Here is a 23,073-nt window from a genome sequence, read left to right as displayed (position 1 = left end):
AAAGAAATAAAAAAATGACAATTGTAAATCCACAAGGAAAGAAGAAGGCTAAAAGTACTGCTAAATTTTGTCTCAATTTATGTGTGGCACTCATGTTAGCTGTTTCGCTACTTGGTGTTTTTATTGGAATTATAATACTTGGAGGTTTGTGTCAATTTAAAGTTTCGGATAAAATTGATCATCACTTTCTAATAACTAACTGTTAATAATTATGAACAAATACAATAATATTCATCATCACTATCATCACTATCATCACACATTTTAAATTATACATTTTTCTAATATAATAATAGCAAGTGAAAAACCAGATGCCGATTCTTTAACTAAACTAGTTTCTTGTAATGTAAAGGAAGTTGCTTCAAAAAGTTGTACAACAAATTGTCAATTAACAGTTTATGTTCCACTCTTAGGAAAATCATTAACAACTGAATACTTTTCATCATCAGATCAAGCATATTCATATACAAGTGGAAAAACCATTGATTGTTATGTCAATACTTTTTATGAAAATTATGAATCACCAAAAGTTAGTGTAAATTCTGTACAAACTGCATACGCTTTCATTCTGTCATTAATTGGAGGTATTTTTATTGGAGTTTCTCTTTTAGGTTTAATTATTACTATTGGTATGAGTTATTATTCATGTGCCATGTTAATTAGACCTTAATTCATATTTGTTTATGCAACATAATAAATTATTGAGCTTGAAATCTATTACTGAATTATACATTTCTTTTTTGGGATATTCTCATTTGTCTTGTGGTTCTTGGGTAGCTGACTTGCATACATTAGCTTTCTAATAAACATTCCAATATTTTGTAAACCAATTCCAGGTTCGTCTTTACTTTCTGGTGTCGATGTTTCAATAAATGATAAACATCCCAACTGTTTTGCCATTGTTAAACCATCTTCATAGGTGATGAATTCTGTATTCTGTTCTTTCATCTTTCTAATATAATCTTTATCATTTCTCCATTCAACTTTATTTCCCACCAATATGCATGGAACATTTGGCAGATGATGATTAACTTCTCTGATATATTTTCTTTTCAACTCCAATAATGAATCATTTCTAATAAATGAATAGCATAGAAATATCAAATCTAATTGTGTGGGATAATGAGAATAGGAAAAGGCTCTTAATTGATCATATCTTAAAAAGGGCGTAAGAATTCAAACTTATGACTACTAACTTACTCTTCATGACCTTGTGTAAAATGTAATTTTATGACCATTTTCTAAATTCAACTCTTCAGGTTCACAATCTGGCATAAACCCATATGTTCCCTTTGCAATCTTACATTTCATTGTATTTTTACCAGAACCTGCTTGTCCAACCAGAATGACAGATAGGTCAGTCGTATTGTAATCTTGTGGTATTTCAATAGATTCAATTTCTTCACGAGTGTTAAAATGATATTTTTGAATTATTGAATGAAGTTTTGGTTGGTAAGGAATCATTGAAAAAGTTATTGGATTGTAAACTTCATTTATTGGAAATGAAAGAACGTCTCTCCTTCTTCCTTCAAATGCCTTTCTATTCATTTCCGAGTAATTTATCAATTTCTGGACATTGTTGATATTTACAAGTTCTCATTGTCTAACAAAACCTTCTTTCAATTATGGACCAGAAATTGATAAATTACTCGGAACATGTCGTCATTCAAATCACAAATTTTTGTCTTTTTGCCAACAACAACTCGTTGTTTGCGTTGTTTCATTTTTTTTAAAGGAGAACATGACACAACAAGTTATTTTGGTCAACCAAAAGTATATCAAAGGATGGATCTAGATTCTTACTGTAGCAAGAACGGTTTTGGCGGGAGTTTTTGTTGCAAGCAGCATTTGGGAATGAACTTTGATCACATTAAAAAATCAAAAAAAACAAATCAAAGTAGGCTACTTCTACTCGTACAATATTTATTTGATCCATTATCCAGTCAACGATAATATGAGCAAACAAGCAAATAACAACTCCACACTTGATCCGAATCAACTTTCTCCGGTCAATGAATCTCTAACCACCTTGTTGGAGAAGGCTAACGTTTCTAATCGGAAGAAGCTTGCTCCAATTACTCAGCTCTCATCTATTGAGTGGATGATGATTTTAAGTTATGGAGTATTTAAGGATGATTTGAGAGAATGTTTAAATTTATTTCTGTCAAATTCTTATATTTACAAAGTCACTCATGAATTTGATTGGTTCTGGAAACATTTGATTTATTTATTATTGGAAGAATTTCAATTTCAGTCTAAAAATAAGAAGGATTTGAGTAATTTTGGAAGTTTCATTAAGGAAATTCAAGGCTGTAGTTTATTATACAAAAGAGGAACACATTATAAACATACTAAACATTTAAAGAAGGATGATAATCCTAAATTGGTATTTTTACAGGCTTGGAAGAGAGTTGTTTCTTCAGGTGGGAGTAATTTATCTCCTTATTTCGGCTCTGGAAGATTGAATTCATACTTGTTGAAGATAGATGAAAAGTATTTCAATCTTTATACAAACAAGAGAACAAGAAGTACTACAGAAACAGTGCACTTGTTTAGAGATTTTGAAGGAGCAGTCAAAAGTTTGGAATTTGCAAAAGAGCAAGTTGCAGATAATGCTATTAGATATCAAGCATATAATATTGCACTCTGTAATACTTTTAAAAACTGCTCCTATTTCACACAAACTGCTTGCAACAGTTTAATAATAGAGTTGGATATGATGTTTAGTTATTTTTCTAAAACAGATATTTCATTCAGGTCTAGAATGACCCCGTTAAAGGCCTTAATTGAGAAGAGGGAAACGTTCATTCCTATTATCAATGTTGCTTGTTATTTTTACAAGTTGGCAGTTGCTAAACATTTGAAAGAAGACAATTTTCAATCAAATGTTATGAAGGACATTTCTGAAATTCTGTCTTTGATCCAATCAAATAGAATGCACAAGATTTCTAATGAAGGTAGTTTTGTTGCAACAGTATTCAATTTCTTACTCGCCGAAACCATTTGTGAAAAAAAGTATCCACATACTAATATTATTGATGGATTTACCGATGTCATTGAGTTTAAATTGGATTCTTCAAATATAAGAGGTTTATTTGGTTCTTTATTTGAATTGGGTGAATCCATAAAATCTGCAGGAAAGAAAATGTCTGTAAAAGTAGAATTGGGGGAGTATGGATTGATTTCATTAATATCCAATGTGGATGAAAAGAAGCAACTTTTTGAATCAATTGTTAATGGAGATATAATCTATCAATTAACACGCTTGGATGTGTCAAAGTTTTTTTCTCAACATTACAATAGATTGGAAGAGTCAAAGAAATTATTAGAATTGTGTATCAAACAAAATACTGGAAATGAGCTCATTAATAGTATATTTGATAATAGATTAGATTATGGAAATCAATCAAAATTCATTAATTACTTATTTGATGGAAATGAATTTGAAATTATCAAATCAGTTAGATACTCATTAATCCATGCCCTCTGCAAGCAATTTTATTTATTCTTGAAAGATTTAGATATACTACATGAAAAGAATCCATCCGAAACTATTGGTCAATTCGATGTTTTATTAGACAACTTTAAGAATTTATTCACTTTATTGCTCAAAAGAGGATTCGTTCAAGATTGCAGAGATTCAACTCTTTTGAATGAAATTCTTAGTAATAGACTTCAAGGATTCTTTGTAGATAATCCAGACCATGTAAACATCATTGTCGGTAGAATCCAATTTCTGGGTGTTAAATTCAGTGCCCTTTCTCTGCTTGACATTGAGAGATTGGTGGAAATGAAACATTTCACACCACTTCACACTCTCTACTATTCATCTTTGGTTCTCACTTCAGAAATAGCTAATATTACATGGTCAAGTGCATTCTCACATGTTTATTCTGAATTGAGCGATAATGATTCAATCAAACTTCCAAAAATTATTGAATTTTCACTGTTAGAAAACACAAAGGAATTTACACTTTCTAATTTTGTTCAAGAATTATTGGATTTAGTTGTTTTAATGTACATTAATCCTTCAAATATGATATCCCAGTAAATTTCATTTTTTCATTTCCACATTGAAACTCAATTCTGAAACAACTTTCATTTTCGAAATTGAACAATAATGGTTAAAAAATCAAAGAAAAAAATAACCAAACAACATTCACTCTCGGAACTATTTAGCTAGTACTCAACAAATGAGCAACAAGAATTTGAAGAAATTAAAAAAGACATCCAGTATTATTATTCCACAAAAGGAAAACAAGGTCAAGGTTCAATTTACAAATAATGATTGGAGTTTAGAATTGAATAATTACTTGAAAGAATTGATGAAACAGTACATTTCTACTAATGAAACACAACAATATACTGTATGGAAGAAGAATATTAATGGGAAACCTCATAAAAGATCATTAGAAATAGATACAAATATAGAAAGTGAAAATATTTTAATTGATCATCAAAAACAAATTTCACTAAAATCCATCAAGGAATTGAATTTTAATGAAGATTCAGATGTAACACCTGATTTAAAGGGATTTTCAATACTCATTCAAGGAATGGACTCTCCAATTTATTACCATTTTGAGAATGAATTAACCTATTATTCATTTGTGATACAATTTACTTATTCTATACTGAAAAGAAGTAATTTATTATATCCTTCAGAGAAATTTTGTAAATTTAAGATCATTTCAGATAATATTTTGGAAGAAGATTCTAAAAAACTGAATGCCAATGTTGGAATTCCATTTCATTTCTCAATGGAAACATTTGACATTTTCGGTAATCCAATTAATAGTGAAGAAACAATATGGAATGCAATACTTTATAAGAGTAGCGGGTATTTTACAGATATGAAAAAGAATAGAAAAGTTCAAAAATGTGATTTGATTTCTCATTCTCAAAATATTTCAGTTTTTGCATGTACAACTAATGAAAGTGGAAATTATTGCTTGGAATTGAGTTATATTCAATATAGAACATGTTGTGAAATGAAATTTGACATGGAATTTCATTCATCAACAGTTTCATTTAAGAATAGTTTTGTTTCTTTTGAGAATGGGAAATCTCAAATTGAAATAGGTGCAGGAGAGAGTTGTAAAATTACAATGAACTTGAAAGATATGTTTGGAAATACAACTCTTTTGGGGTTTAATCCTGAAAATGTAATTTTACAATTCTTTGAAAAGAATTCCAGATCAAGATGGAAATGGAGTTTGCAAGAAAGTATTATTGAAGAAAATGAAAGAATTCAAGTGAACTATTCAATGGAAGATCAATTAATTAACTTTTTTATTGAAAGTATTGTAATAAGTCAATTGGAAATTGAAGTTTTTTACAAAAATGAAAAAACAGAAAGTTTAATACCAATCGGAGTGTTAGAAAGTGAAAATATTTCATCTATTGATAATCGATTATTTTGTAATATTATACCATCTTCAATTCATACTATTGAAATTATTAATTTACCCGATTTGAAACATGTAATTTCATTGAATTCAACAATAATCAAGATTAAACCATTGGATATTTATGGAAATGAAATTCAAAATATTGAAAATCTGGAATTGGAATTTACATTTAAAACAGAAAATGAAGAATATCATAATTTAATTAATGAAAACAAGTTTAAATTACAATGTAAGAAATCAGCGGACGAATCTCATTATTCTTGTGAATTTATTCCAGAATGGTCTGGAATTTACACTTTAAGATTAATTCACAAATCAAAGAAATTGAAAGAATTTTCACATGAAATTCAAGTTATTCCAAGCGAATGTGAAATGCCAAGATTATCTCTTTTGAAACTATCCGAAACTCAAAAGAAACTAAAAGAAAAGAAAGACAAAATCGAAGAAGAAATTTTAAATTTCTGTAAATTTAAAACATTTCGACAAGTATTGAACTATGTCATTGAGAAATATCATACAAATAAGGCAGATCATGCTTCACTTTTACTTTGCACAACTGCTGAACGACCTGAAATATTGAAAGTTTACAAAAAAGTAATTTTTACAATTCACACAGATCAATCACCACTATTGAAGAATGATTTGTTAACCCAAGAGGAGAGTGAATTAATTACATTTGAATTGAACACTGTTTTTAATGCTGTGCAGAATGCTTATCAAAATTGGAAGAAACTTGCTTAATAAAGTATTATATATTTAATATTGTAAAGTGTATTAAAAAAAATGAGTCAACAACGAGTTGTTCAAGTTCGTCAACCAATCACCAAATCAGCCAAAGATTTATACATTGATAATGAATATCCAATTCCTGAATTTTCTGCACCACCTTCATCACAACAACAACAACAATCAGCAGTTGGTAATACTCAAGCCTTGATTAAAGTTTATTATGCTGCTTTGAATCGTACTGGTATGTTTTATTAAATATATTAAATATTAATTGTAATAATATTTAATGGCTAATATTTGATTAAATTGATGATGTTTTATTCCGATCATTAATTTGATAATTAATGTATTAATCACAATATTTAATAATTATTTAATGATTAATGTAGATATTGTACAAAGAAATGGAATGTATCCATTACAACCTGGTAATAGTCCAATTATTGGATTAGAAGTTTCGGGTATTATTGAAAAGTTTTCCAATGGACAAGAAACATCCACTGATGGTCAATTCAAAGTTGGAGATTATGTTTATTGTCTTGTTGAAGGAGGTGCATATTCTGAATATGTTATTGCTACTACAAGTCAAATGTTTCATTGTAATGGAATTTCATTGAAGGAAGCTGCTGCAATTCCAGAAGCTTTCTTGACTGCATTTCAATGTTTCTTCAAAATTGGAAGATTACATGAAAAACTTGAGGGAAATCTCAATGTTTTGATTCATGGTGGTGCAAGTGGTGTTGGATTGGCATTGATTCAATTGTGTAAATTGAGTGGATTGTGTAAGAACATTTGTGTTACTTGTGGAAGTGATGAGAAGGGTGAATTTTGTAAACAATACGGAGCTACTCATTATGTAAATTATAAGGAAAATCCAAAGTGGAGTGAAAAACTTTCAAAAATCTTGACCAATGATTCTGAAAGTGGTGTTACACCACTCATTGATTATATTCTAGATCCAATTGGTGGAAATACCTATTTGGAACAAGATTTACAAATTGCCAGATTAGATGCCACTATTATTGGAATTGCAACAATGGGAGGAACCAGCGCTACTATTGATTTAGGATTAATGTTGAGAAAGAGAATTCGTATTCAATATAGTACTTTGAGAAGTAGATCTCCTCTCTATAAGCAACAACTTGTTCAAGAATTGAAAGATTACATTAAGGATGCTTTTGAAACTAAAAAACTAGTTGCCAATGTTGATACAGTCTTTGATATGGATCAAGTTATTCAAGCTCATGAACATATGGAACAAAATAAGAATAGTGGAAAGATTATTCTAAAGATTAGAGGTGACTTGGAATAAAAATTTTTCCATAAATGCAAGTTTTAACTCGTTTATTTCTCCATATTTGATGTCTGTATCAAGTTTGAATTTGATGAATTTACACTGACTGTTCAAATATCAATAACTAAACTGGTTTTGGATCAACCCTCAAAGCTCAAACCATTCTCACATCAAATCAAATAATAATTTTCGATATTAAGAAATTCAGTCAGTTTGATAGATAATTCAACACCTTACTAAAGACTGTAATCAATCAATTTCTTTGATTTTGATATTAAAAATGGTTGGATCGAAATCCTATGAAGCGGACAACGGTGCTAGTTGTCCGCTTAAATGTCAACAAAATTTGCAATGTAATGGAACTGTTGTAAAACAGTATCAAACAAAATGCATCCACAACAACTAGCTGTGTATTCTGCTGTTGGTACAGCAAGTGCCCTTTTCACCTGGCTTGGTGCTCGTTTGTTTATGCAAAAACTTGAATTTCCAGGAGTGAATTTTAAAATTTTACTTGCAAATTTACTTATAAAAACTGCTTTTAAAAGTTTAGGAAGTAAATTATCAGTTCTAGATGTAAAAGTTTCGCCCATTCATCGAGTAATTGAAAGCGATTTGTTGAGAATTGAAACTATTCCACTATCTTTTGATGCAAATTCTTCAGAATTATATTTAAAAGAAAGTTCTGAATTATCCGAATATATTATTAGAGTTTATCAACCTAAACAATATAGAGAAGAAGGATATCCTATTTTAATGTATATTCATGGTGGTGGATGGATGTTTGGAAGTATTGATACAAGTGATGATTTTTGTAGACATGTTTCGAATAATAATTATCTTGTTATTAGTGTTGATTATAGAAAAACTCCACAACATGTATTTCCAGCATGTTTAAATGATTGCTTAAATGCACTTTGTTGGATTGGAAAGAATTTTAAGAAATATAATGGAAATATTAATCAGTTAACTATTTGTGGAGATTCTGCTGGTGGTCACTTGTCTATTCACACACAAATTAGAATATTTTCATTAGAAAAGAATATTATAGAAAGTGAGAATATTCCAAAAATTACACATCAAGCATTAATTTATCCAGCAACTGAAATTTATGAAAATTCTGATTCGAAATATCAATCACTTACTAAATATAGAGATAGTGGATTAATTATTAATGCACCAATGGTTGATATGTTTTGGAAACAATTAATTGGAGTTAATACTTCAATTGAGAATGCAAAATTAAATCCATTTCTTTCAATTATGAGTGCAATTGATCCAACAAGTAATTCTCAATTTTATTCTCAATTTCCAAAAGGATTTATTTGGTTAGCTGAATATGATGTATTAAGAGATGAAGGTCAATTATTTGGAGATGTAATTAACAAGTCAACTAATGAAAAAAGAATTGAAATTCGTGAATGGAAACAACAAGTTCATGGATTTTTGAGTTTTAGAAAGGAAATTACATTTTCAGAATTTGTAAATCAACTAAACTCACTAACACAGGGATGATTCTAGTAAATAAATAGCCTCGGATTAAATTAATATTAGAAACCATTGACTCCTGATTGATTCTTATATTTGTCCATAAATTATTAAGATTTATTGTGAAACAATTGAGAATGAATGTGATCTGAATCAGTTCAACAAAATTTTCTTCCAATCTCTAATTTCCAATCACTGGTGAATATTTTGAACGTCTTACTCTCCAAATAATGAGTGCCAATCCACATGCAATCACAACAATAACTGCTAGAACAATTACACCAACCAAAGATCCAATAATTGCCTCAGTATAATCCTTATTACGTATGCCAAGAGATAAAGAAATTGGACAACCAGAAACAGTAGTACATTTTAGATACATATATGTTGTGCTTGTTATCGTTTTTTCTAATCTAATGTTAAGAGGATAATTACTATTCATTTCGTAATTATTATCCATTTCGTATGGAGTAATTGGTCTTCGTTCAGTTAAAATTTCATAAGCAAAAGCCAATGATAAAGAACTAGGCGTATTTTTCACAATTATTAACTTGTCATAATTACTACCATAATCATCAATTGAAAAGGTTGTAGTAACAAAATACGGAAGTGTAAATGAACTAGATGAATTGGTCAATAAATTCACTTCCATTGTTGCACTAAATGTATCAGCATAACAAGGTTTAGATTCGTTATTGAATAGCACAAAATAAGTTAAAAATGTGAATGAATAGAGTTCAGAACTAGAAAAAGAGGAGACATTATTTGCAATGACTTTGAAAGTACTCGGAATGGAGGTTGGTAACTCGTATAAATCCAGAAAATTACCATATCTAAGGTGACCTAACGTTAGTGGACAATTGTTCAGTGTTGAGAAGGAAATTGAATAAACTCCACTATTAACAGTGATCCTTGCATTATCTTTTGATTCAACATTGTAGCCATTCAGAGCATGCACCAAAGTTAAGTGAAGGAGCATGCTACTCACTACCAGTGAGATAATGGTTGAGTTGGACATTTTTATTTTTTAAAGTTTTCGCCAACTGGAACCCTATCTCACGAGAATCTGCTGTCATAACAATAGTACAAAAACAGACCTTTAAGCACAATCACTTTTGTACTGGAAGTAGCTTACAAAAAATTCTGATATTCTTGACGAAAATAGTTGTCTCATATTGAAAAAGACTAAACTTTAAAAAAACTCGATTTTTTCTCAAGAATTTCCACCAGTGTCGTTGTATTGTTTCGCATTAATTGTTGATTGATTTCATTATTGGATTCATTGATTTAAACACCACAATCTAGCTTGAAAAATAGCTTTTTAGCTTAGTCAATAGAATTTTTGTATTCAACGAGTTGAGCCCACATTTCTGGAAACTGTTTACATAAGCAATATACCCCATTGATAAAAATGTCCCTAGTGTTTGAAACACCAGGGTTACTACGGTGCCACTGGATACTGAACCGTATAGGTTGTAAAAAATCAGGTTCTTTCATCTTTCCATTTAACCCCAACGAATTTATCCACTCCAACGGTTGCTTATTAGATTTCAAAACAGTGTGTATTGAACTATACGGATAACCTTAAATTCTCAATCCCTACTGCTTAATCCATTTATTTCAAAAAACAAATCGCTAACATGTTTCTCAAGAGAAATTACACTTCCTCATTCATTTTCACATTTATTGCCATGATGGGTGTGATACTATTGATTTCTCATGTCTCCGAAGCTCTCAAATGCTACAATGGCATTTTCATTGGTATTATCAATCAATCCACTTTGAATTTAACAACAATTACCACTTCAGAAGTTAATCATGTCTGTTATAGTTATAAAGTTGCAATGGATGGTGTGATGAATGCTTTTGGTGAGATGACTAGTACTGAATGTTCTTCTATTAAGGCAAAGAGTTCTCCTCACTTTGATGTTGTTTGCTGCTCAACTGATATGTGTAATAATGGAATTTCAGGAAACACCAGTTCTGCATCCACTGCTACAGTTTCGTTCATTGCAATGATTTTCATTCTAATTGGTAATATTTTGTAATGTTGAATAAATCTGGATATAATATTAGAAATAAATCTTTTCAATCCAATTCCCAGCTGTAAATTATTGATGAAAATTGTGGAAGAGAGGTGTTGAAGAAGGGTTACTTCATTATGAAAGTGATTCATTCAAAATTATTCTCTTATTAAAATATTGAGGAAGATGTCTATTGCAGCTTTTTATATATGCATTAAATAGTTTGAAAGACCAAAATTATTTGAGGATAGAAACAAGAAGCAAATTGGCGCAGTGGAAGCGCGATGGGCTCATAACCCATAGGTCCTAGGATCGAAACCTAGATTTGCTATTCATTTTACAATTTTGGGATTTACCTGTATCTATTAATAAATTTAGTGAACTAAGGCAAAAACACAATCAATTTAAAAGGGAATGGGGACCAGTGGGAATCGAACCCACGGCCTCTCGCACCCAAAGCGAGAATCATACCACTAGACCATGGTCCCTTACTCTTACAATCAGTATTTATTATTCTGTGTTGTAAATTTGCTTGTTGAGAAGGGATGGTAATCAACGATTTCATGTTATTTTGTAAAGTTTATCAGAAAAAAATGCAATCACTCAATGAGGATGAGTTTGGAGTGATTTTCAGTTTTTTGGATTGCATTTTTGTACATGAGACTTTTAGTTTGGTTTCTCGATCGTTTAATTCTTTATTAATTCGGGATGAATATCAAAAGGAATATGTGAGAAAGAAAATTCAGAGACTCACATCGGAAGATACTAAAAAACATGATCCTACAAATTCTGCTCCAAAATCTTACAATAGATATAGAATGGATAAATTATATGACCCATATTTACATTTGGAAAACAATTTTAGAAAGACATTCTTGGAATTAAAGGAAAAAGTAGAAAAGGAAATTGAGGAAAGTGTAGAAGAACGAAGAAAAGTTGCCAAAATACGTTCCAGTAAAGAGGAACTCTATCAGCATTTTGAGGAAATTAAATCAACTATTCAGGAGAAACATTTGGAACCTTTGAAAGGTGTGGATTTGACTAAGGAATCTTGCACAGAAGGACAAAAGTCAAATCATAAAAAGATTGTAAGTTGTTTTTCAGCTGAATGTAGATAGAGTACTCAAATTCACGCAGATATTTAATGGTGATGGATCAGTTGGAAAAACATGGTTAATTCACTATTTGGATTTTGGTGATGCACCTACATATTACAACCTTCCATTTGATACTTCTACCATTTCATACCATTATAATAACATTGAGATTTCTAAATTTTATTTGTGGGATACGGCAGGTCAGGAAGAGTAAGTACTGAAAGGTTATATACTCTTTTTAAAAGTTGAATTATAGTTATGACAGACTAAGACCGCTGAGTTATCCTGAAACTGATTTATTTTGTGCTTGCTTTAGTACAGTTTCTACTAATAGTTTTGAGAATATTCAACACAAATGGATACCAGAAATTAGGCATTACAACCCAGACATTCCAATTATTTTAATAGGATGTAAGGTTGATTTGAGGAAAAGTTTAAAAGTTCTCCAAGAGTTGAAGTTTCAACACTTTACAACACCAATTAGTTTCAGTGAAGGAGAATTGATGGCTCGTTCTACAGGTTGTTGTACCTATGTTGAAAGTTCAGCAATAACTGGAGAGGGAAACACAAAAGAGTTGGCAGAGATTTTTGCCAAAACGCTTATTTATTACAATCAAAGAGAATTATTCCCAAAGAAGAAGAAAAAGAATTGTCAACTAATGTAAAAAGATTTTCTAATCATATATTTTACAACAAGATTACAATCTAATTTTATTAATTTTTAGATTTTAATTAAAAAAAATGATCCAACTTACTGATGATAATTTCCGACGTGTCATTCGAGCATCGTTTGAAGAAAAGGATTTTTTCTGTGATGATGGAACATTTTCTTATTATTCTAAGTTATGTGATGAAATGAATTATCCTAAGGAAGATGAAGAAACATTCAACAAGTATGAATATTCGGAGGGAAATGATTTAGCAAATTTATTTAAATACATTGCATTTGAATTGAGTTCTGTTCAATTTGAAGATTTTAATGCATCAAGTTATGTATTTGAAGATTTGGCAACAATTTTATTAAGAGATTATTTAGATGAAAGTTCATTGAAAAAATGTCCTCCACTGATCAAGTTTAAATCTCAAGTTCCTTATTGGATTTTCTACACAATTTTTATTAGTTATAAAGTAGGGCCATGTGTATTATCAGTAGAGAAGAGATTCTTGACTTTATTAATATTTTTAAGTCATTTTGATGAAAAGTATTGGAAACATTCATCTTTGGAATGTCCTATTTGGGGAGAGAAGGAGTGTGAATTATTTAAAGGATTTTGTTCTGACGCATTTATTACAAACAATGAAATGCATGATCGTACAATTATATTTGATAGTTATGAACTCTTTAGATTATTATATAAGAGGGCTAGTATTGAAGATAGATTCGTAATGTTATTCTTGATAGGTTTTATGGGATCTTCAGCTAAACATTTTACTTTAGAATTAGATAGACTTGTAAATATGGAAAAATGTGAATTAAGAACTCAAGAATTCAAAAAATTATTTACCATTGCAAATTTAAGAGGATCAAATGAAGGAATTAATATTATAGATCTTGAATATATTATTAGTGATGAATATGAAACATTAGAAGTTAGAGAAATGGCATTAAATCATATGAAAAGATATCATCTTCAATTAGAAGAATTGGTCTTCCTTCTAAATCTAATATGTAAGAATGCGCCAAGATCTATTCAGAAAATTGCATTTGCACTTGGTCAAAATAGTGATTTACTGGCTGAAGTAAACAGAGTAGTAGTAAGTTATGACGACGAGGGTGACTCTCTGTTTAGTTTAGTATTGCAAGTTGGTAACTGTTTTGCGATTGAAGATAAGACTGATGCAATATCTCTAGTGAGTTACGTTCATCTTCATTTGGAATCTTTATACCTCTTTTCAAAAGATTTCAGTAGAATATTGTTTCGTATTTTAGATTTTGTTCATGAATTTAACAATGATGAACTTGAATCAATTTCAATGACATTGTCTAACTTGACATCAAACTCATTTAGTGCTTCAAAATTTACCCCTAAACTTATGGAACAACTTGAAAAGATGGAACCAATATATTGGGGAGGTTTCGGTTCTTGGTTATTTGATGAATATCAATATTTATGTGAAAAAGAAAAACCAAAATATATTGATATCAAGAAAAAGTATTTAAACTTCTTTCATCTATATCTCAAATCAACGGACAATTATACAAGTTCACCAATCATATCAAAAATTATATTACATGGAATTTATTATGATATTGAAAGAATTGATCCAAATTTACAAAATTATGAATACTTTTTCAATTATGCAAATAATAATATTTCACAAAAGAATGCAAAAATTTTAATTGCCCTAGTTGCTGAATATATACGTATGGGTTACAATATTCCTAATTTGGATAAATTATTAACAAATATTCAAGAATATATGAAATTTGTATCAATAGAAAAGAGATCTTATTTACTTGGACTTGTTAGTTTATTAGATTTTGAAAAATCTTTAGAGTTCACGAATTTGTTACCATATATTCCTGTAATCAGCTTTAAAAAACCATATCATAGCATTATTCAATATGGATTATTAAATCTTATTGAGCATATATTAGATGATCCAAATGCTCCTAAAATACGAATTAGCATTTATAATTCTACTATTATTGAAAATCATTATTTAAGAACAATTTACAAGAGAATTTGTGAAAAAAATGACGTATAACTCAATTAATTATCAGCGTTAAATAACATTTACCACAGTAATATCTATCAATATGAGCTGCCATCAAACAACCAGCTCCACATCTTTTACACACCATTCTATTACAAGAAATAGTTCCATATTCTGAATTATATTCATAATAATTTTTGGAAATGGGTGCAAGTGGAACATTAACATGTCTGTGATGTTTTTCAGGTGGAACCATGGCTATTTTCTTCTTTCTCTTCTTTTTCTTTCCTCCTCCATTCAAGTTAATTAACAAGTTAATAGTGGAATAATTGGAAATGATACGATTTTCATAATAGAATTTGATTGTCTTGTTAGTATCAAGTGTTTTACCATTGGTTGAAACGAGTCGAAAGTCAGAATGTGATAATTGTAATTGATTGATGATCCTATCTTTCAAATTATGAATTGTTTCATCAATTTGAGATTTGATTAAAATAACATTCCGATCATGATCATATGAATTGATGAAAAGCTCACAATATTCTTTATCATGTTGATAATTAATTAATGACATTTTTTTAATAATTTGATTTGTACTCTTTTGAATTTGATAATCAATTTTGAAATGAATATATAACTGAATTATAATTGTAACAGCAATAGTATTGGTTCAAAGTCTTTTAACTTCAATTTTAGCTTTCAACAAACATAAAGTCTGAGTTTGAACTTGTAAAAATAAAAATTTAAAAAAAAATGAGTAAAAAAGACACGAAGGAATTTCCATCACTTCCACAATCATCAGTTAGCCATCAAACAACCATAGGTGATACTATACGGATCGGAGGTGCCTATGTTAATGTAAAACATGGAAAAAAGAAGGGTGGTGGAGGTCCAAATACTTCAAGTAATACTCATAAAAATACATCATCATCATCAAATAATTTATTAATTAATAATGGACTTTCTGATAAAGCTAATGATCATTTAAATAGAATTAATAAGAATTTTGAATTTGCAAAGAATTTAAAAGAGAATAAGGTTTTAACAAATTGTACAACTTGTGGTAGAATAATTACTGCAGAAGAAGGATTTGGTCCATGTCCTTTTTGTCAAACTAATATTACACCTGATGTTGTTAATCAATATTATAATTCATCTGATGATCATTGTCTTCCAAAAAACAAACAAGGAAATGAAGATTATCAAAAGGCTTTGGAATTAAGAAATAGATTACTTAGGTGGGATGAAAATTATTCACAAACAACAGCTGTTATTGATGAACAAGCTGCTGAATATGGTAATTCTTCAACAGCTAATGATATTTGGTTATCCGAATCTGAAAAGAAAAATAGAGAAAAGATTGAAGAAAGAATTAAAGAGTTGAAAGAACAAATGAAAAACAAACATGGTCAACCACTTCGATATATCTTTGATTTTGCTGGTAAAAGAGTTTTATTAGATGAAAGTCATCAAATTGAAACTCAAAAAGAGCTTGACAAGTTAATTGAAAGTCTTAAAGTTACAACACCAAAGAATAAGAAGGAAGAACAACCAAGTACTGGAGTTGTTCAAAAGTCTGGATCCAATGTTGGAATGCAACGTTCCTCTTTACTTGATGTTACAAAATTGAAATTTATTGAATCTAAGGACAAGAAACAAAAACCAGAACAACCAGAAGAAATGTACAATTCAAAAGGAGGCATTGTCCAAAACCCATATTTTGACTTTAATGAAGATCGTCGTGATTCAGAAAAACAATGTGGTGAAGGAAGTGGAGATACAATTGATGGTCTTGAACCAACTATTAATTATTGTGAACCAATTAGTACACATGAAGATGATGCTGGAATGTGTATGTCAATGCATCAACCTTGGGCAAGTTTACTTGTTCATGGTATTAAGATACATGAAGGTAGAGCTTGGCCAACTGATCATCGAGGAAGATTATGGATTGCTTCAACTGCTGAAGAACCAACACCTGAAGGTATTGAGGAATTGGAAAGTTATTACAAGAATGATTTTGATAGAACACAAGGATATCCAAAACATTATCCAACCAGTGTTATTCTTGGTTGTGTTGATGTTATTGATTGTTTATCTTATGAAGAGTATTGTGACAAATTTAGTCCAGAAGAACAAGAATCTGAATCTGATTATGTATTTATTTGTGCCAACCCAAGAAGATTATTCCTTCCTTACCCAATCTCAGGAAAACCAAAGATTTACAAGTTATCAAAGGAACAGTTATCAAATTGTCAACTAGGTCTTAAACCACTTCCAAATAAAACAATGTAAATTTCTGTGTAAATTCAAACGTATCAACAATACCAGTTACCACTATCATCAAATTGTGTACTAAAAAGGTGAATTAATGAGAGAATAATTTATTTAAACAATGATACGTTCAATAGCATCCTTCAAACTGTTAACTTGCTTCTTCAAAGCAGCGTTATTTTCGTTATTTATGACAGTAGCACTGATAACTTCTCTAGAAATACCACAAGCACGACCCAAAGCAGTCTTGCTCTTAACGAAACAGTATGGAATATTCTTATCTTCACAGAGGACAGGAAGATGCATCAAGATTTCAATTGGTTCAGCATCAGCAGCCAAAATGACGAAAGAAGCAATACCTCTGTTAACAGCCTTGGTAACTTCGTTAGCACCTCTCTTAACTTGGTTATAGTTGTGAGAGCTTTGTATTAAATCCAAAATTGAGACAGTGAGGTCATCATCAGCGAGTGGGTATGCTTTTGGGTTAACTTCAGACTATGAATTATTGAAAATCATCCATTGATATGATATTAATGTAAATAATTCGTTCCAATGTTGTTGTTGTTGTTATTTTCATAGTCATTTTAAATTATTGTTTTAATTCCAAACAACAATGTATCATGACCATCACAACAGGTTCAACATTGTGTACAATTTATCAACAAGAGTACATATACACATTCATCAGTAATAAGAAAATTATGTGGTTAATAGAAATAGTAGGGAAAGTGGTAAGTAAATAACCATCACACAAGACTACATACCATTTTTCAGTGTTGTGTTGAGTATTTTTTTTAATTCAAAAATATTTTGTTGCAAATTAATTATTGAAGTTGCCTCCGCTGAATTTTCCCTTGTGTCTCTAAACAAATTATTGGTTGTTGAATTTACGCAAACTCTTAGAAGAAAAGATGACATTCTTCATTAATAATTTGATGAGAGATAGAAATGATATTGTTATGATAGTGGATGAGCAAGTACCATGAATAATGTATTGTCCATCAATACATCAACAACAAATTCAGTCTATTGTTAACATCGGTTTATATATTGTGAAAGTTGTGTGAAAAAGTCAACTGAGGGTTGTATGGAGAGTGAAAAACATTTAACAGAGATCAGTTTCTATTGTGTGAAAAACAAAGATGATCTAATTGAAATTGTATTGTAAATGACTAGAAATACAAAAAAAGGAAATGTATTATAAATAATATTATCTAACAGCCTATTTTTAATTTTTAAAAATTGTAAAAAAATGAAAAAAAATGAACAAGGAATGTTAGGACACAACGCGCCAAGTTATAAACAAGCAGCTTTGCAATCCAATAACAATCAAAACAACGCCAATAATAATAACAGCAATAATACATCATCAATGAATACTACTCCTCAAAACGATAGATCTAACAATAATCACCATCATCACAATAGAAATGTACATCATAAACCTAAAACAACTACGACAACAGCCTCTTCAAACCATCACCATCAAAATAATCATACCGATGTAATTCAAAATCAAACACCATTATTATCATTTGAAAATACTGATGTTGGTAATCATGTTGTTCTAAGATTATATCCAACATCATCTAATCCAACTAGTACAACTCTTGAAGGAGAAGTTTTTGCCATTGATCCTGGATTGGGTATGCTTGCATTATTTATTAATGAAGGAAAACACGCTTCTTCAACGAGAAAGAATTTTAGAGTGATTTCTATTAGTCAAATTGCTGAAGTTGTTTCAAATAACAAGGCTAATCATGTACGAACAACAGATTCATCATCATCATCGGAAGGAAAGTTTTATGATACAGTACCTTTTGCCGATACTTCTATTCCATTACCAGAAATTGATGCAGATGATATTAAGAGACGTGAAGAAAATGCTATTTATGAAAGAAGAGAAAGATTAGGTTCAAATGTGTCATCAGAGGCTCAAGCCATTTTCGATACCATGTCCAAGACTGTTCCTTGTAGTTGGAAAGGAAAACAAATCCTTGTCATGGATTCTATTTCTATTTCTCCACCTTATGGTGTTGATAATGTTTCTGGATCAGGAAATGAACGAAAACGTGTACAAAACTTGGTAAGTTTTTATTATCATTATCAAATAAGTAATTCTTACATGATCTTGTAATTTTGTATTTAAATAGTTGCAAATTGCCTATGAAAAAATTAAATCTAATAAATAAGTTATTAAATATATTATTATTGAATAAGGATGTTATTTTAATTGGATAATAATTGTATAAATAACATTCCACACTCGACTATTTTCAATGTTAAACACTAATAATATTAAATAAAGATGATAAAAAGTGTAAAATAATAAAAAATGAAAAAGTCATCACAGCAAGGAAAGAAGAAAACAACAACATCTCAAACCACTCCTAAAACATCAACAACAAGTAATAGTCTTGAAGAAACTAAATTTATTCAAGCAGAGAATGATATTGCATTACTTTATGTTCAATGTTCATTATTTTGGAAAAAGTTCGGAAAGGAATTTACAAATTGGTGGACAAATCAAATAAAAGATGAAAGAAAGAGAATATTATTAGAAATATCACCAGATATGAAAATGGAAGCACCATTAGATACATATGATCATGAATTTACAGATGATTTATTACCTGAATTCTTTTGGAAAGAATTATCGGAAAATGAAAAATCATTAATTTCACTTTGTTCAATTTATTTTACACTTTCTAAGGATAAAATTGAAGAAATGGAATATAAAAGATTATATGCTGCACAAGATACAATTTTTAAAAAGCTTCAAATGCCATATGGTAAATTTACTTGTTATCATGAAGGTAAATTTTATCAAATTAAAAAAGGAGCATCAGAACAAGAAATTAAGAGTTTTTTAGCAATTTCAACAGTTTGTGACGCAAATACTATCTTTTTAGTTCATCAAAGATTAGCTTTCCTTTATACTACTTTAACTCTTGCATGTGATGCTTTCTTTGTTTCAAAGGGAGAAGATGGTGAAAAACTTCGTTCTGAACTTGAAATGGAATATCAAACTCTTTTAAAATCAGCAACTACATCCAATAAGACTCCTTCACCAACTACTACTACTATTACTGGTAGCAGTAGCAGTAGCAGTAGCTCAACAACTGATGTCAAAAATAAATAATTTATTCTTCCTCTTCTAATACATGTCTAAATACATTATTTCTACTATCATATTGTAATGGAATATCTTGATTTTTACCAATTAAGAACTTCCTTGTATCAAATGCTTTAGATTCTGGATTTTTCAATTCAACAAAAACTGCTAAATTTGACATTAATCTAAATAATTGATTTGAAATTAAATTAAAATGGTCAATATTTTGTGGATCTTGTGATTGTTGATATTGATTCTTATGATTAAATTTTGAAACAAATGAATAATTTACATCTTTTTCTATTTGATAAAGTAATGGATTTGACCATGAAGAATCTTCTCTAACAATTTCAATTGAATTATCATGACATATTAAATCTTGATATTCTTCTGGAATAGTTTGTTCAATTGTTGGTTGAATTTGAGTTAATTTTTTAAATTGTGGAGATTTTAAAGGATAATCCACAACATTTACCAATAATTCACTTTCAAATAAATACTTGTCAATTCTAACTGTAATTAAAAATGTAATTGAAGTATATGTAACATTAGTTTGTTTAAATGATTCTAATTTAGGTACAAATGAAAGGCATGATGGAAATTCATTCTTTAAAGGTTCATTCAATTCCAATGATTTTAATTGATTTAACAAATATCTTTTAGCTTTTTGTTTGTATTTAAATAAATTTAGAATATAACTTAATGAATAATTTTTAGATTCTTCTGGTCTATTTTCTTTAGATGAAATATTACTTGATATTCTTGCACTTATAAATTCTAATCCACATATTTGTTGTAACCAACGATATGGTCTTCCTCTTTCAAATGTTGAAAAATCATAATCTGACATACATTGAACATTTGGTGAAATACTGCCATCATCTCCCTGTATTAATGTTGGTAAAACAAGTGCTGCTGTTCTTGCTTCATTTACAACTACCATATTTGCTTTATGAAGATATCCAAATTCAATTAATAATTTCTTATTTTTTTCTATTAATAATAATAACAAGAAATTAGTAGTAATAGAATAGTAGTAGTGGTAGAAGTAATAATAATAATAATAATAATATCATGATAAAAGAGATGATATTAAATCAAGTTGATATTAAAATACATGTAAATTATAATAAATTAAAAAACAATAACCTACCAAAGAATTTAAGTTGAACTCTTAATTGAATAACAAGTGGAAACATGCTACACATTTCACTATTATTATCAACTTGTTTTAACTTTTTTCTCTTTGGTTCACCTGTTAATTCATCAATATATGATGGTGTTATACCAGCACCAGCACCACTTCCACTATTACTAGTACCACTATTACCAGTACCACTTCCACCACTGCTATTATTATTACCATTACTATTAACAGTATTAAAAGATGATTCATCTAAATCAGAATCATTCCAAATAGTTTTAGCTCTTTCAGAATCACCTACTATAGATATTAAAATTGAATCATCATAAACTTTCTTATATTCCATTAATTTGTTATATAAAATAAATAGAGGAGTTGGTAATTGATTCATTAATTCAAGTTCTTCATTTGTAAACCAATCAGTATGTTGATGTTTTGATGGATTAATAACAGGTTCAAATTGTTGAATTGTCTTTTTCATTGCAGCTAAATTCTTTGGAATATTATTAATATATTTTTCAATATTAACTTGTTCTTGTTTTGCCTTTTCTTGTTCTTGTTTAATTTCAAGAATTTCCTTTTCTAATTTTTCTCTTTCATCAAGTTCAAATGTTAATCTTTTCATCATTAATTCATGTTGTTTTTTTAATAATAATTCAGAATCTATTCCATTCAATGATGATTGTTTTAATTTTTCAATTTCTAATAAAATAGTAGATGATTTATCTCTATTTTTAAATTCATCATCTTCAGAAGGTAAATCAATTTCAACATGTCTTGAATAATAATTTTTACAAATTGAAATATCTCTTTGAAAATAAGAAGCTTCACATGATAAATTATTACATTCTAAAAGTGGAAGTTCCATTTCCTTCTTTCTTTCAATTCTTAAATCATTCATTCTTTTTTGAAATATATTAATTTGTATTTGAAGTGATTGAAGTTCTAATAATTTATGATAACCTTCCATAAATATTGATTTAGTTTCCTCTGATGATTGTTTTGCTATATTCAAATTTAATACATGTTGTTTAAATTGTTTACATTTATCTTGAAATGTTTCTATAATTTTATCAATGCATGTTATTTCTTCATATTGTTGTTGTTGTTGCTTGTTATGATCCGATGATGATGATGATGTTATTATTGTTGTTGTTGTATTCTCTACTTCATCATTAGCCTTGTTTTGTTCTCCACTCATTTTTTAATGGTTGTTATTAATTATTAAATATTATCAACAAAATATGAATGAAAGATCCATTATTAACAACATACTTGATAATAATATATATATCAAAATTATCATCACCTCAACCAATATATTGGTTATTGGTTCATCTCTTTCAGATAAATATATTTAAGCCATTAATATTAATTTCAAAGCCTTTTTCAAAAAAAAATGTTTAAAAGTAATATGAGACCAATTGCAGGTCCATTCAGTCAAACTAATAATAATAACACTACAAATACAAATTCAAATACAACAACAACAACATCATCAAATGAAATTTCTCATCCTGAAAGAAGAATAAGAAAACAAACGGATATTCATTTAAAAAACTCTGATGAATTTCTCTCTATAATATTAAATAAGAGAGTATTTATGAATTTATTATGTTCATTAACAAGTAAATTAATATTACATCCAATAGGAGTTATTATGATAAATAAACAAATATATGGAAAATCATTAAATATATGGACAATATTTAAAAGTGATGGAATTTATGCATTTCTTAAAGGAATTGATTATAATTTTTATATTTTCATTCCTCAAGCCTTTTTAGGAATTTCATCACTTTTATTATTAGCACCTTATAGAAAAATAATTGATTCTTATTT

At 29.0% G+C, this 23,073-nt stretch overlaps 14 protein-coding genes and 2 non-coding genes across 16 annotated transcripts; 12 read left to right on the top strand and 4 right to left on the bottom strand.

Annotated features, from left to right (window-relative positions):
• Window positions 1-14: 14 nt before the first annotated feature.
• On the top strand, window positions 15-670 carry NAEGRDRAFT_71335 (uncharacterized protein; the record flags this gene model as incomplete). The annotated part of the gene is made up of 2 exons (XM_002673460.1): window positions 15-144; window positions 297-670. 2 exons carry the CDS (start codon window positions 15-17, stop codon window positions 668-670), a joined length of 504 nt encoding a protein of 167 aa, XP_002673506.1.
• A 1,284-nt stretch (window positions 671-1,954) lies between these two features.
• NAEGRDRAFT_71334 (uncharacterized protein) lies at window positions 1,955-4,051 on the top strand (the record flags this gene model as incomplete). Its single annotated transcript, XM_002673459.1, has 1 exon — window positions 1,955-4,051. The coding sequence occupies one exon, from the start codon at window positions 1,955-1,957 to the stop codon at window positions 4,049-4,051; it is 2,097 nt and encodes a 698-aa protein (XP_002673505.1).
• Window positions 4,052-4,193: 142 nt separating this feature from the next.
• NAEGRDRAFT_71333 (uncharacterized protein) lies at window positions 4,194-6,152 on the top strand (the record flags this gene model as incomplete). Its single annotated transcript, XM_002673458.1, has 1 exon — window positions 4,194-6,152. One exon carries the CDS (start codon window positions 4,194-4,196, stop codon window positions 6,150-6,152), a length of 1,959 nt encoding a protein of 652 aa, XP_002673504.1.
• Window positions 6,153-6,549: 397 nt separating this feature from the next.
• On the top strand, window positions 6,550-7,452 carry NAEGRDRAFT_51515 (uncharacterized protein; the record flags this gene model as incomplete). Its single annotated transcript, XM_002673457.1, has 1 exon — window positions 6,550-7,452. One exon carries the CDS (start codon window positions 6,550-6,552, stop codon window positions 7,450-7,452), a length of 903 nt encoding a protein of 300 aa, XP_002673503.1.
• Window positions 7,453-7,821: 369 nt separating this feature from the next.
• NAEGRDRAFT_71331 (uncharacterized protein) lies at window positions 7,822-8,946 on the top strand (the record flags this gene model as incomplete). The annotated part of the gene is made up of 1 exon (XM_002673456.1): window positions 7,822-8,946. One exon carries the CDS (start codon window positions 7,822-7,824, stop codon window positions 8,944-8,946), a length of 1,125 nt encoding a protein of 374 aa, XP_002673502.1.
• Window positions 8,947-9,100: 154 nt separating this feature from the next.
• NAEGRDRAFT_71330 (uncharacterized protein) lies at window positions 9,101-9,937 on the bottom strand (the record flags this gene model as incomplete). The annotated part of the gene is made up of 1 exon (XM_002673392.1): window positions 9,101-9,937. The coding sequence occupies one exon, from the start codon at window positions 9,935-9,937 to the stop codon at window positions 9,101-9,103; it is 837 nt and encodes a 278-aa protein (XP_002673438.1).
• A 622-nt stretch (window positions 9,938-10,559) lies between these two features.
• Window positions 10,560-10,967, top strand: NAEGRDRAFT_71329 (uncharacterized protein; the record flags this gene model as incomplete). Its single annotated transcript, XM_002673455.1, has 1 exon — window positions 10,560-10,967. The coding sequence occupies one exon, from the start codon at window positions 10,560-10,562 to the stop codon at window positions 10,965-10,967; it is 408 nt and encodes a 135-aa protein (XP_002673501.1).
• A 235-nt stretch (window positions 10,968-11,202) lies between these two features.
• NAEGRDRAFT_t521 lies at window positions 11,203-11,274 on the top strand. The gene has a single exon. It is a non-coding gene; the product is annotated as a tRNA-Met (tRNA).
• An 85-nt stretch (window positions 11,275-11,359) lies between these two features.
• Window positions 11,360-11,431, bottom strand: NAEGRDRAFT_t509. The gene has a single exon. It is a non-coding gene; the product is annotated as a tRNA-Pro (tRNA).
• A 105-nt stretch (window positions 11,432-11,536) lies between these two features.
• On the top strand, window positions 11,537-12,705 carry NAEGRDRAFT_71328 (rho family GTPase; the record flags this gene model as incomplete). The annotated part of the gene is made up of 3 exons (XM_002673454.1): window positions 11,537-12,031; window positions 12,081-12,250; window positions 12,306-12,705. 3 exons carry the CDS (start codon window positions 11,537-11,539, stop codon window positions 12,703-12,705), a joined length of 1,065 nt encoding a protein of 354 aa, XP_002673500.1.
• A 190-nt stretch (window positions 12,706-12,895) lies between these two features.
• On the top strand, window positions 12,896-14,749 carry NAEGRDRAFT_71327 (uncharacterized protein; the record flags this gene model as incomplete). The annotated part of the gene is made up of 1 exon (XM_002673453.1): window positions 12,896-14,749. One exon carries the CDS (start codon window positions 12,896-12,898, stop codon window positions 14,747-14,749), a length of 1,854 nt encoding a protein of 617 aa, XP_002673499.1.
• A 702-nt stretch (window positions 14,750-15,451) lies between these two features.
• Window positions 15,452-16,993, top strand: NAEGRDRAFT_80899 (uncharacterized protein; the record flags this gene model as incomplete). The annotated part of the gene is made up of 1 exon (XM_002673452.1): window positions 15,452-16,993. One exon carries the CDS (start codon window positions 15,452-15,454, stop codon window positions 16,991-16,993), a length of 1,542 nt encoding a protein of 513 aa, XP_002673498.1.
• A 93-nt stretch (window positions 16,994-17,086) lies between these two features.
• On the bottom strand, window positions 17,087-17,739 carry NAEGRDRAFT_71325 (uncharacterized protein; the record flags this gene model as incomplete). Its single annotated transcript, XM_002673391.1, has 2 exons — window positions 17,087-17,467; window positions 17,737-17,739. 2 exons carry the CDS (start codon window positions 17,737-17,739, stop codon window positions 17,087-17,089), a joined length of 384 nt encoding a protein of 127 aa, XP_002673437.1.
• A 485-nt stretch (window positions 17,740-18,224) lies between these two features.
• NAEGRDRAFT_80898 (uncharacterized protein) lies at window positions 18,225-19,186 on the top strand (the record flags this gene model as incomplete). Its single annotated transcript, XM_002673451.1, has 2 exons — window positions 18,225-19,058; window positions 19,126-19,186. 2 exons carry the CDS (start codon window positions 18,225-18,227, stop codon window positions 19,162-19,164), a joined length of 873 nt encoding a protein of 290 aa, XP_002673497.1. The 3' UTR covers window positions 19,165-19,186.
• A 121-nt stretch (window positions 19,187-19,307) lies between these two features.
• On the top strand, window positions 19,308-20,114 carry NAEGRDRAFT_71323 (uncharacterized protein; the record flags this gene model as incomplete). Its single annotated transcript, XM_002673450.1, has 1 exon — window positions 19,308-20,114. The coding sequence occupies one exon, from the start codon at window positions 19,308-19,310 to the stop codon at window positions 20,112-20,114; it is 807 nt and encodes a 268-aa protein (XP_002673496.1).
• A 128-nt stretch (window positions 20,115-20,242) lies between these two features.
• NAEGRDRAFT_71322 (uncharacterized protein) lies at window positions 20,243-22,432 on the bottom strand (the record flags this gene model as incomplete). The annotated part of the gene is made up of 3 exons (XM_002673390.1): window positions 20,243-20,272; window positions 20,380-21,080; window positions 21,241-22,432. The coding sequence occupies 3 exons, from the start codon at window positions 22,430-22,432 to the stop codon at window positions 20,243-20,245; spliced, it is 1,923 nt and encodes a 640-aa protein (XP_002673436.1).
• Between the last annotated feature and the right edge of the window lie 641 nt (window positions 22,433-23,073).

This window comes from Naegleria gruberi (genome assembly GCF_000004985.1).
Source record: "Naegleria gruberi genomic scaffold NAEGRscaffold_46, whole genome shotgun sequence".
In the NCBI taxonomy this organism is placed as follows: Eukaryota; Heterolobosea; class Eutetramitea; order Acrasida; family Naegleriidae; genus Naegleria; species Naegleria gruberi.
The sequence above is the reverse complement of the archived record's forward strand: the minus strand, read 5'-3'. Positions and strand labels throughout refer to the sequence as shown.